A 13067-nucleotide genomic window follows, 5' to 3' on the forward strand; every position below is an offset into this window, starting at 1 on the left:
ACAACGCACCCAGCAGAGCTCTCAAAGTTCACGCGGGCCCCATGAGTCCTCTGCATCAATTTTGTTTCTGGACTTGCACTTCTTTTTTTTTTTTTTAATTCCAGGGAGGCTTAAACAGTTTATGGAGTTAGAGACTCAATTTTTAAAACATCCATGCATAAATACTGTTTTTCAGAATACTGGATCTTTATAACGATCCTCTTAGGTAAAGCAGCTGCGAAAACATCATTAAGAAAGCATATATTGTCACCTGTGAAAAGCAGTAAGTGTCTCTTTTTATGAAGTTCAAAGTGCTGGGTATCTGGTAGGGGCATCCCTCCAGACCTAAGCCTTCTCTGGCTTTGTGACGGCTCCTCCCCGTCACTCCTCCCCCTCGCCTTTTGCTAACAAACTCCCCGCTCTAAGGACCAGCAGCAACCAACTAGGCTTTGAGAGCCCGGTCCTAAGCCCACGTCTAACTAGTCCTGCAGCCGCTTCCCCGCTGATACCCCTCACAGAGCTGGGATAAACACAGCGGGTGGGATGGTAAAGGCAGGTGTGGGCTCTCCTTGGTACACAGGCCTAACCCTCCCTTCTAGCCCCTGGTCAACCTTCAGGTCTTAACTCATTTCATCCTGGAAACCTGAGGCCCCTACCTTCCCCGGCTGTGAGGGAAGAGCTACCCTTCTGATCGATCTCACCTCAAGCATCTTCCTGGAAGCCAGCGCCCAGCATGGTACTGAGTGGTGGGAGTTCTCACCTGTGTCCCCTCCAAGAGCCAGAGCTCTGTCTTGTTCATCTGGATCCCACGACCCCAAATTGCGACGGTTTAAATCTCTATTTCAGTGATAATATTTCCAGACCTCTAGGCTAATATGCATCCTATCTCCTGGCTTGTATCCCATACCAGTTTAACGACCCCAGGAAAAAATTAAAATTTCTCATATGTGTTGCCAAAAATAAGTAGACACTCTAAATGGTATAAAATTCCCATTTTTTTTTTTCACATCGATATCTATGTGTCATGGTTAGTCCCTGTATTAGGAACCACCAACTTCTCACCATCACAATGGCCATGATTTATGCCCCAGGTTAAAACTACAAAATTACATTAAAGGTCTCTGCTTACCATGTGCCCGACGTATTGAAAGACACATTTTCTGAAATCGCTTTTACTATGGAACTTGCCTATTCCAGAATGAAAAAGGGATCCCAGTCTCCAAAAGCAACAAAGCTCCTGTCTGGTTTTCAGGCCCCTCCTCTGGCCACTCCGGTACCCCTACCTCCTTGCCTTTGCTAATTTCATTCCTTTTCCTGGCCCGAACGCACACACACAAGGCACACTCCCCTCCAGCTGGCTGACAGGAGTCCCACCTGCCTGGCCAGCTTGCAAAGCCCCACCTAGTCAAGCCTCACAGCAAGGTTTCACCTTCTGAGAAATACGGTCCATCTGGTCACAGCCACTAAACTTAGCATTTAATTGGTTGTAACACAAAGCAAAACTACACGCAGAGTTTGTCTTTCAAGCCTTCAATGAGCCGATGCGCATTTTTTGTTTCCCTCAAGGTGAACAAAACAGCCAAGTGCTTGTGACGTTCTTTTTTTTTTTTTTAACGTTTTAGCATTTAAAAAAAAATGGTGGCGAAATACACATAGAGCTTACCATCTTAACCATTTCTAAGTGTGGAATTCAGGGGCATTAAGTACGTTCACACTGTTGCGCAACCATCACCACCATCCATCCACAGAACTATCTGTGACATTCTTGTCTGTCATCGTCTGCGGGAAGGCAGACAGAAAATTGCCAGTTAGTTTCTAGTGATAAAAACCCAGTTTTAATTCACGGAACTGTACACCTAAAAATGGTGTATCTTACTGTATATTCATCATACTTCAATAACACTGATTAAAAACAAAATAGGAGGGCTTCCCTGGTGGCGCAGTGATTCAGAGTCCGCCTGCCGATGCAGGGGACACGGGTTCGTGCCCCGGTCCGGGAGGATCCCACATGCCGCGGAGCGGGTGGGCCCGTGAGCCATGGCCGCTGAGCCTGCGCGTCCGGAGCCTGTGCTCTGCGGAGGTGGGGGGGGGGGTCCACAGCAGTGAGAGGCCCGCGTACCGCAAAAAAAACAAAACGAAAAAAAAAAACAAAAACAAAATAGGAGAGATGTAGTGTGGACCATCAGGGTCTAGACCACCAGGGGCTCGAGGGAGACACGGGATTTTATCAAAAGACACAGGAACCCTTGAGGAGTTTGAAGAGAGTAGTGGAATTCATTCGCTCACTCACTGCCGACATTCTGGGGCCCCCATGCTCCAGACACTGGGCCAGGCACTGGAGCTGGTCAGATGTATGTTTCAGAAAGCTCTTCCTGGCTTCATTATAGATGTTTGAATGGGCAAAGCTAGTGGTCTCTGCTATCATCCAGGTAAAAAGTACTAAATAAAGGTAGTAGCAGAGAGGATGGAATATATTTTTAGTTTTACCATTAATAGGGCCCCTAGGAAATCACTGATTCCATCTTTTTTTTCCTATTTTTTAATCACTTGAACCAATGGTTACTTTGGCCTGAATAAATTTTATATGGCACACCACACAAGCATTAAGTAAGAGCTGTCAGCAAGAAAGAACGTGTGGTACAGATAATAATACATGAATTGAGCATGTATTATGTTCAAAGCACTGCAGCGTAAACGGTCTAATTAGATCAACATCATCTTGGTGGAGTATTTATGGCCTGGTTAGAGGGAAAGGTGCAATTCCACAAGGCTTTTTGTGGGTGAAGCTGGAGATGACTTGAATGCTTATCAACACAGGAAGGGCTCAACAGGTTGTAGGACACCACAGTGTGAAACACCAGGCGATGGACCTCTACGTAGTGATGGGAAATGATTCCAAAATGCACTGTAAGTAGAACAGGAGCTGCAGGACATATCACAAAACAGGATGATGTGTGTGTAAAACACTGATTTGTTTGTATATGTAAACATCTCTATAAACACAGAGAGAAAAGTCAGAAAAGAATACATATAAGGGACTTAGGGGTGGAGGGACTTTCAGACTGCGACTTGTATTGCAGTGAGAGTATCACCATGCATTCCCTCTCTAGAGAAATCCGGTTCTATAGGTTAGTACACCAAGTGCGTGGGCAGTATTACATCATAGGCTCTAGTTTCTCCATACAATCTTTATTGCTAATTCAAATCCTATACTGAGCCTCATAATAATGGCTAAGACTATATACGTGTATGTATGCACACGTGATACCTTTTTTAGGTGGCATATTATTTTAAGTTTGTATTCTTAAATGACTGCTAGTTAAGAATATCAGAGGGCGTCTGAGATGAGAACGTCCTGGCTATCACAAAGGGTTTCTGCTTGAGTTACAAGAAAACCAGTTCAGAAAAATACATAATATACTTAATTTATTCTCACATAAGTAATTAACTACAAGATAACCCTTAGAACGCAACACTATTCATTGCAAATGAGCAAATCAAATTACAACAATCTTTGATCTTTCAGCTTAAAACACACTAAAACAGCGTACAAGTAGTACTTTCCCATGTTGGAATTCTACTTGGAGTGCACATGCTGATGCCACAGGGGTTATTCGGCAATGGTGGAGGCTGCCTGAGAGAATGCTCGAACTGTCTGCGCTCAGCCAAGTATTCTGTTTCTTGGTTTTAAAATTAATATCAGGAAGCCTCCACCGAAGAGAGAAGAGAAGAAGCTTGGAGGTAATGGCTGTCATAAAAAGCTAGTTATTTTCGGAGATTTCTGGTGACTTGGCAGTAAAGCTTAGGTTAATATCAGAGACGTACGTGACCTGGGGAATCTGCACGTGATACCCAGCTGAGCATCAGAAAGGCAGCGTGACCACAGAAGTGCCAAGCAGGGAGAAGGCTCTGCTGGATAAGCAGCTGGAGTGAGAATATAAACAACTGGATCACAGGGCCAGACCCTCCACAACCCACATGACACTGGCCGTGGGGCTGACAGGGTCTTGGCTCTCCAGCCGGGTGTCAGGCCTGAGCCTCTGAGGTGGGAGAGCGGAGTTCAGGACATTGGTCCACCAGAGACCTCCCAGCTCCATGCAATATCAAATGGTGAAAGCTCTCCCAGATACCTCCAACTCAACACTAAGACCCAACTCCACTCAACGACCAGCAAGCTACAGTGCTGGACACCTTATGCCAAACTACTAGCAAGACAGGAACACAACACCGCCCATTAGCAGAGAGGCTGCCTAATATCATATTAAGTTCCCAGGCACCTCAACACACCACTGGACGCAGTCCTGCCCACCAGAAAGACAAGATCCAGCCTCATCCACCAGAACACAGGCACCAGTCCCCTCCACCAGGAAGCCTACACAGCCCACTGAACCAACCTTAGCCACTGGGGGCAGACACCAAAAACAACGGGAACTATGAACCTGCAGCCTGCGAAAAGGAGACCCCAAACACAGTAAGATAAGCAAAATGAGAAGACAGAGAAACACACAGCAGATGAAGGAGCAAGGTAAAAACCCACCAGACCTAACAAATGAAGAGGAAATAGGCAGTCTACCTGAAAAAGAATTCAGAGTAATGATAGTAAAGATGATCCAAAGTCTTGGAAATAGAATGGAGAAAATACAAGAAACATTTAACAAAAACCCAGAAGAACTAAAGAGCAAACAAACTATGATGAACAACAGAACAAATGAAATTTAAAATTCTCTAGAAAGAATCAACAGGAGAATAACTGAGGCAGAAGAACAGATAAGTAACCTGGAAGATAAAATAGCGGAGATAACTACTGCAGAGCAGAATAAAGAAAAAAGAATGAAAAGAACTGAGGACAGTCTCAGAGACCTCTGGGACAACATTAAATGCACCAATATTCGAATTATAGGGGTCCCAGAAGACGAAGAGAAAAAGAAAGGGACTGTGAAAATATTTTAAGAGACTATAGTTGAAAACTTCCCAAATATGGGAAAGGAAATAGTTAATCAAGTCCAAGAAGCGCAGAGAGTCCCATACAGGATAAATCCAAGGAGAAACACGCCAAAACACATTAATCAAACTATCAAAAATTAAATACAAAGAAAAAATATTAAAAGCAGCAAGGGAAAAACAACAAATTACATACAAAGGAATCCCCATAAGGTTAACAGATGACCTTGCAGCAGAAACTCTGCAAGGCAGAAAGGAGTGGCAGGACATGATGAAAGGGAAAAAACTGCAACCAAGATTACTCTACCCAGGAAGGATCTCATTCAGATTGCACGGAGAAATTAAACCTTTACAGACAAGCAAAGGTAACAGAATTCGGCACCACCAAACCAGCTTTACAACAAATGCTAAAGGAACTTTTCTAGGCAGGAAACACAAGAGAAGGAAAAGACCTACAATAACAAACCTCAAACAATTAAGAAAATGGTAAGAGGAACATACATATCGATAATAACCTTGAATGTAAATGTATTAAATGCTCTAACGAAAAGACACAGACTAGCTGAATGGATACAAAAACAAGGCCCGTATACATGCTGTGTACAAGAGACCCACTTCAGACCTAGGGACACATACAGATTGAAAGTGAGGGGATGGGAAAAGATATTCCATGCAAATGGAAATCAAAAGAAAGCTGGAGTAGCAATTCTCATATCAGGCAAAATAGACTTTAAAATAAAGACTATTACAAGAGACAAAGAAGGACTCTAGATAATGGTCAAGGGGTCAATCCAAGAAGAAGATATAACAATTGTAAATATTTATGCACCCAACTTAGCAGCACCTCAATACAGAAGGCAAATGCTAACAGCCATAAAAGGGGAAATCGACAGTAACACAATCATAGTACGGGACTTCAACACCCCACTTTCACCAATGGACAGATCATTCAAACAGAAAATAAATAAGGAAACACAGGCTTTAAACGATACATTAAACAAAACGGACTTAACTGATATTTATAAGACACTCCATCCAAAAACAACAGAATACACCTTCTTCTCAAGCGCTCCTGGAACATTCTCCAGGATAGGTCATATCTTGGGTCACAAATCAAGCCTTGGTAAATCTAAGAAAATTGAAATCATATCAAATATCTTTTCCAACCACAATGCTATGAGACTAGATATCAATTATAGAAAAATATCTGTAAAAAAATACAAACACATGGAGGCTAAACAATACACTACTTGATAACCAAGAGATCACTGAAGAAATCAAAGATGAAATCAAAAAATACCCAGAAACAAATGACAATGAAAACACAACGACCCAAAACCTATGGGATGCAGCAAAAGCAGTCCTAAGAGGGAAGTTTATAGCAATACAATCCTACCTCAAGAAACAAGGAACATCTCAAATAAGCAACCTAACCTTACACCTAAAGCAATTAGAGAAAGAAGAACAAAAAAAACCCCAAAGTGAGCATAAGGTAAGAAATCATAAAGACCAGAACAGAAATCAATGAAAAAGAAGTGAAGGAAACAATAGCAAAGATCAAAAAAACTAAAAGTTGATTCCTTGAGAAGATAAACAAAATTGATACACCATTAGCCAGACTCATCAAGAAAGAAGCGAGAAGACTCAAATCAATAGATGTAGAAATGAAAAAGGAGACGTAACAACTGACACTGCAGAAATATAAAGGATCATGAGAGATTACTACAAGCAACTCTATGTCAATAAAATGGACAACCTGGAAGAAATGGACAAATTCTTAGAAAAGCACGACTTTCTGAGACTGAACCAGGAGAAAGAGAAAATATAAACAGACCAATCACAAGCACTGAAATTGAAACTGTGATTAAAAACTGTCCAGCAAACAAATGCCAAGGACCAGATGGCTTCACTGGCAAATTCTATCAAACATTTAGAGAAGAGCTAACACCTATCCTTCTCAAACTCTTCCAAAATATAGCAGAGGGAGGAACACTCCCAAACTCATTCTACGAGGCCACCATCACCCTGATACCAAAAACAGACAAAGATGTCACAAAGAAAGAAAACTATAGGCCAGTATCACTGATGAACATAGATGCAAAAATCCTCAACGACATACTAGCCAACAGACTCCAACAGCACATTAAAAGGATCATACACCATGATCAAGTGGGGTTTATCCCAGGAATGCAAGGATTCTTCAATATATGCAAATCAATCAATGTGATACACCATATTAACAAATTGAAGCATAAAAACCATATGATCATCTCAATAGATGCAGAAAAAGCTTTCAACAAAATTCAACACCATTTATGATAAAAAACCCTCCAGAAAGTAGGCATAGAGGGAACTTACCTCAACATAATAAAAGCCATATATGACAAACCCACAGCCAACATCATTCTCAATGTTGAAAAACTGAAACCATGTCCAATAAGATCAGGAACAAGACAAGGCTGCCCACTCTCACCACTATTATTCAACATAGTTCTGGAAGTCCTAGCCACGGCAATCAGAGAAGAAAAAGAAATAAAAGGAATCCAAATCGGAAAAGAAGAAGTAAAGCTGTCACTGTTTTGCAGATGACATGATGCTATACACAGAGAATCCTAAAGATGCCACCAGAAAACTACTAGCGCTAATCAATGAATTTGGTAAAGTAGCAGGATACAAAATTAATGCACAGAAATCTCTTGCATTCCTGTACACTAATGATGAAAAATCTGAAAGAGAAATTAAGGAAACACTCCAATTTACCACTGCAACAAAAAGAATAAAATACCTAGGATCAGACCTACCTAAGGAGACAAAAGACCTGTATGCAGAAAACTATAAGACACTGATGAAAGAAATTAAAGATGATACAAAACAGATGGAGAGATATACCATGTATTTGGACTGGAAGAATCAACATGGTGAAAATGACTATACCACCCAAAGCAATCTACAGATTCAATGCTATCCCTATCAAACTACCAATGGCATTTTTCACAGAACTACAACAAAAAATTTCATAATTTCTATGGAAACACAAAAGACCCCGAATAGCCAAAGCAATCTTGAGAAAGAAAAACGGAGCTGAAGGAATCAGGTTCCCTGACTTCAGACTATACTACAAAGCTACAGTTATCAAGAGAGTATGGTTAAAAAAAAACAAAAAGAGAGAGTATGGTACTGGCACAAAAACAGAAATATAGATCAATGGAACAGGATAGAAAGCACAGAGATAAACCCACGCACATATGGTCACCTTATTTTTGATAAAGGAGGCAAGAATATACAATGGAGAAAAGACAGCCTCTTCAATAAGTGGTGCTGGGAAAACTGGACAGCTATATGTAAAAGAATGAAATCAGAACAATCCCTAACCATATACAAAAAAAAACCTCAAAATGGATTAAAGATCTAAATGTAAGGCCAGACACTGTAAAACTCTTAGAGGAAAACATAGGCAGAACACTCTATGACATAAATCAGAGGAAGATCCTTTTTGACCCACCTCCTAGAGAAATGGAAATAAGAACAAAAATCAACAAATGGGATCTAATGAAACTTCAAAGCTTTTGCACAGCAAAGGAAACCATAAACAAGATGAAAAGACAACCCTCAGAATGGGAGAAAATATTTGCAAATGAAGCAACTGACAAAGGATTAATCTCCAAAATGTACAAGCAGCTCATGCAGCTCAATATCAAAAAAACAAACAACCTAATCCAAAAATGGGCAGAAGACCTAAACAGACATTTCTCCAAAGAAGATATACAGATTGCCAACAAACACATGAAAGAATGCTCAACATCATTAATCATTAGAGAAATGCAAATCAAAACTACAATGAGATATCATCTCACACCAGTCAGAATGGCCATCATCAAAAAATCTAGAAACAATAAATGCTGGAGAGGGTGTGGAGAAAAGGGAACACTCTTGCACTGCTGGTGGGAATGTGAATTGGTTCAGCCACTATGGAGAACAGTATGGAGGTTCCTTAAAAAACTACAAATAGAACTACCATATGACCCAGCAATCCCACTACTAGGCATATACCCTGAGGAAACCAGAATTCAGAAAGAGTCATGTACCAAAATGTTCATTGCAGCTCTATTTACAATAGCCCAGAGATGGAAACAACCTAAGTGCCCATCGTCAGATGAATGGATAAAGAAGATGTGGCACATAGTTACAGGACATTTTACACATGTTTGTAAAAGGCCCAGTTATATATTCTAAATATTACATCACTGAGTGTGACAGCCAGCAAGTTATCTCACTTTCCTAGTCTCTTTCATTTGTGGAAGGAAGGGTTTCAGAAACAGGATACTTTTTGCTTATAAAATAACTTCTTATATCCCCTCCAATCTGCTTTTCTAATCAAATAATCTGAGGTGCAGGATGCAGGTAAACGCTCAATTTAGAGATGTGCTGGAGAAAAAGAAGAATCCAGCTAAAGTTCTTAGTTGGCTAAAGGGAGTAACTAACTCCTGTCTTATGTTTTTATAATTAGTCTCAATGCACAGCTTACATTTTTCTAGGAAGCAGAAAAAGATACATTCACATAGATAATTTACTTGTACTAGAAATATACTCATATGTGTAAAGAAAATTATACAACAGTCACATATAGGTTTCAGTTATGTTTAATTTATTTTTTCATATAAGGATTTTCTGACCCACTGATTTCTAGTCACGATTTGAGACACCTCAGGGCACAGTACCTTTTTACAAGAGATGTGGAATTATCACAAAATGCTGAAAACAAAAATAATTTTCCCTTTTAATTAAAAAATACAGATACCAGAAAGCACCTTACAAGGGGGAAGACAAAGGAAATAAAAATCTCAACGACTAGTAATAAGGTATAAAAATGAAACTAAAAAAAAAAAAAAAAGGTTATGAAGAACCTAGGGGCAGGACAGGAATAAAGACACTGATGTAGAGAACGGACTTGAGGACACGGGGAGGGGGAAGGGTAAGCTGTGACAAAGCAAGAGAGTGGCATGGACATATATACACTACCAAATGTAAAATAGATAGCTAGTGGGAAGCAGCCGCGTAGCACAGGGAGATCAGCTCCCTGCTCTGTGACCCCCTAGAGGGGTTGGATAGGGAGGGTGGGAGGGAGATGCAAGAGAGAAGAGATATGGGGATATATGTATATGTATAGCTGATTCACTTTGTTATAAAGCAGAAACTAACACTACTGTAAAGCAATTATACTCCAATAAAGATGTTAAAAAAAATAAAATTGAAACATCCCCCCAAAAATATAAACTAACAAATAAATAAGTAATAAATAAAATTAAGATTGCCCAGAAATACTAAGGAGAAAATTGGGCATGGATCAGTGGAGACATTTTATTCATTCATTCATTCATTCATTCATTCATTTTTCATCCTATAAAGAACGTTTAAAAGGCTGTTTAGAAAAGACCATTTAATCCCTGTTGCTTGGCCACAATTGAAATATTAATGTAAGGAACTCGCCCAGCACTTTCAGAATTGAAAGTGTTCCAAACAGCATTTTCCAGACAGACTGAAACTGTACTCATCGCAGCCTCAGCCCCCTTGATGTTTTTTTTTAAAAAAGGAAAAAGGCAAGATAGTGGGTGTAAATGACTAAGAAGGGCCCCCGAGGAAGCTCTGGAAAACTCAAGGGTTGGGGCTTCATGGAGAATGTCTTGATAAGAAGTCTAGACTATCTGTAATGGGCTGATTGTGAGGAAAACCATATTATTGAGAAATCTTCTGAAGCCAGCACCTCCAGGAGATGAAAATGTCCGTGAAAGTTGGGCTGCCATGTGGGACAGGGACTCCAATGCTCGTCACTTCAGTCCACAGCACTAATTATCTACGACCCCAAGTGACATTCAGGAGTGACTCCTATCCCACATGGCAAAAAATGCCATGGGGGGTGGCGGCAAACATCTTTAAGCACCTAAAGGGAATTGTCAAAATGTGGACAGGAAGAAGACAGAAGCCACAAAGTCCATTACGTGTAACATCGCAAAGTTCTTACTCGGAGTGGGTTGAGGTGAACATGGCAGCACAAGACGAGCAGACAAGGCAAGCGGGCTGCCCTTTGTGCAGATTAGAAAAATGCATCTCTTTTTCTAGGTGTTCCTATGTTTCAGCCCTACTGACTGCTTTGGCTGGGCAGCCTTGTGCAGTGCACAACCTGCGCAACTTAGGAAAATTACTTGGTAGGAGTTTAGTTAGAGAGTGAGTGATGTGAACCTCTAAGTCTGACCTGCATATTCAACTGGAAGGAATAGACAATTCGGTAAAGAAATGGTTAATCACAGTTCCATGAGCAAACCACGTGTTCAATGATCTGAGTTGAGGATTTTAAGGGACCACATCAGAAAAAGTGGATATATGCCTCGGTTAGTATTTCTGCCAAGAGTTGAGAAATCAGACACAAACTAACCCACAATAGGAGATATTAGCACTGCACACAATGCCCATTGCTTTTCTATTTTCCCATAGAGTGATTGCCTGCTTCCTCTTTAGGAAACACGTCTGGAAATCTCTTAGACGTGACGGCCACGCCTTTATAGCAAAGCTATTCTTCAAAAGGAGGAACGAGGTGGCTGGTGGTGCCCCCCGGGACCAAACGTGGAGTACCTTTTCCACTTGTCCCTCGGCCCGCCCCATCCGCCCTGCTAGTCCCAGAGAGCACATTTATTTCACTTACAACCGAATCAGCATCTTGAAAAACAGGCTGACAACCCAATGAGTTCATTGAGAGATTTTTAATTACATTCCTGGCTTCCTCCCACTCAATCTCACATCCTCCCTGCTGAAGTGGCAGCATCTAAATATCCCCGAAGCAATAAACGAAAGCTCAGGAAACCTGCAGATCCCATGAGACACCCAGCCAGAAACCCTTTCATTCGTGTCAAGATAAACACAGATGGGTTGCCTAGGAATGTCTCCGTGCCCTCCAAGAAAAGGAGCCACTGACTGCTGCCCGGGCTCTGGCCACCTGGGGGAGGAGGGTGTGACTGACAGCAGGAGGGACACGCAGAGGAGGGCCTTCCCCTGTCCGTCTGTCCGCTGGGCAGAGGGAGGAGGGCGTGCAGTGTGGAGAAGGCATCCCGGGACTCCTGGCTTTTGATCCAGAGAACCCGGACCTGGAAGGTGCCCCCAGTTTCAAAGAGGCTGTGTGTGTCACAGGTCTCGATACATCAGGGGAGTATCTTTTTACTTATTCCTGAGCAAAATCCTTCCTTGAAACGACCTAATCACCTAGAGGCTGTCCTCTTCAAGAAAGAAGCCGGCTTGCTCACCTCGATGATGTAAAGGACCACGTTCTTGTAGAAACAGTACAGGATACACTTGGTCACCCGGTTGTAACTCCAGGCGCCGTGAACCAGCAGGAGCTTCTCCAAGTAGGAAAACTGAAAAAGGAAAGAGAAAGGGTCCAGGAGAGCCCATCACTTGGGAGGGAGAATCACAGAACGTCCTCTGGAGGAAGGGACTGACAGGGAGTGGAGGAAACCGGATTCTGCAGGTAACCCAAGAACATCATTCCCGCTAAAGGCAGAGCTTTCAGGCCAGGCGAGAACGACTAAAATCTCCTCTGAAATCCACAGAATTTTTCTTTTCCCCAAACACACAGCTGGACTTCGAATGGCTATTCTTGTGAAAATCTATTTATGCACCTTTTTTTTTTCAGGATCTTAATTATTAAAAGAAGGTGACCCATCAGAACTGGAAGAAAAGAGCAGTGGGAATCAGATGCTTCTGCTGAATCACAGGTTTTAGGATGACAACAGGAACAAGGGGCAGGGACACTCGTGCACCAGTATCCTTGTGAAAAGAAGGGATGCACATACATGCGCTACCTGTCTCCGCTGTCAGCCTGCAGGTTAAAGACAGTGAGACTCACAGACGCAGACACACACTCTGCCCTCCACTTCTATACCCACGTCCTTCCCCTTCTTGTGGCCTCCAACAAGCACACGGCCCCTCTTGCTGGAGTGCGACGCAGTCATCCATCCAAACAAAACACCAACAGGCAGCTGCTACTAAGTTGAGAGTGATGTAACAGCTTAGCTCTCACGGTCTGAAATATTCAGCAATATTCCAATAAAACACTTGAATCCTCCTTGTGGCAGGGGGTCACCACTCCAATCATATCT

General features: G+C 41.9%; 1 protein-coding gene across 3 annotated transcripts in view; it reads right to left on the reverse strand.

Annotated features, from left to right (window-relative positions):
* The window catches only part of ATP8A2 (ATPase phospholipid transporting 8A2), a 463903-nt gene that overhangs the window by 210121 nt on the left and 240715 nt on the right, over positions 1 to 13067 (reverse strand). For all 3 annotated transcript variants that reach the window (XM_007471455.1, XM_007471456.1, XM_007471457.1), the window contains exon 26: positions 12213 to 12323. In XM_007471455.1, coding sequence (XP_007471517.1) covers positions 12213 to 12323 — 111 coding nt within the window. The remainder of the gene's footprint in view (positions 1 to 12212; positions 12324 to 13067) is intronic.

Source organism: Lipotes vexillifer, unplaced genomic scaffold (assembly GCF_000442215.2).
Source record: "Lipotes vexillifer unplaced genomic scaffold, Lipotes_vexillifer_v1.1 scaffold543, whole genome shotgun sequence".
Classification (NCBI taxonomy): domain Eukaryota; kingdom Metazoa; phylum Chordata; class Mammalia; order Artiodactyla; family Lipotidae; genus Lipotes; species Lipotes vexillifer.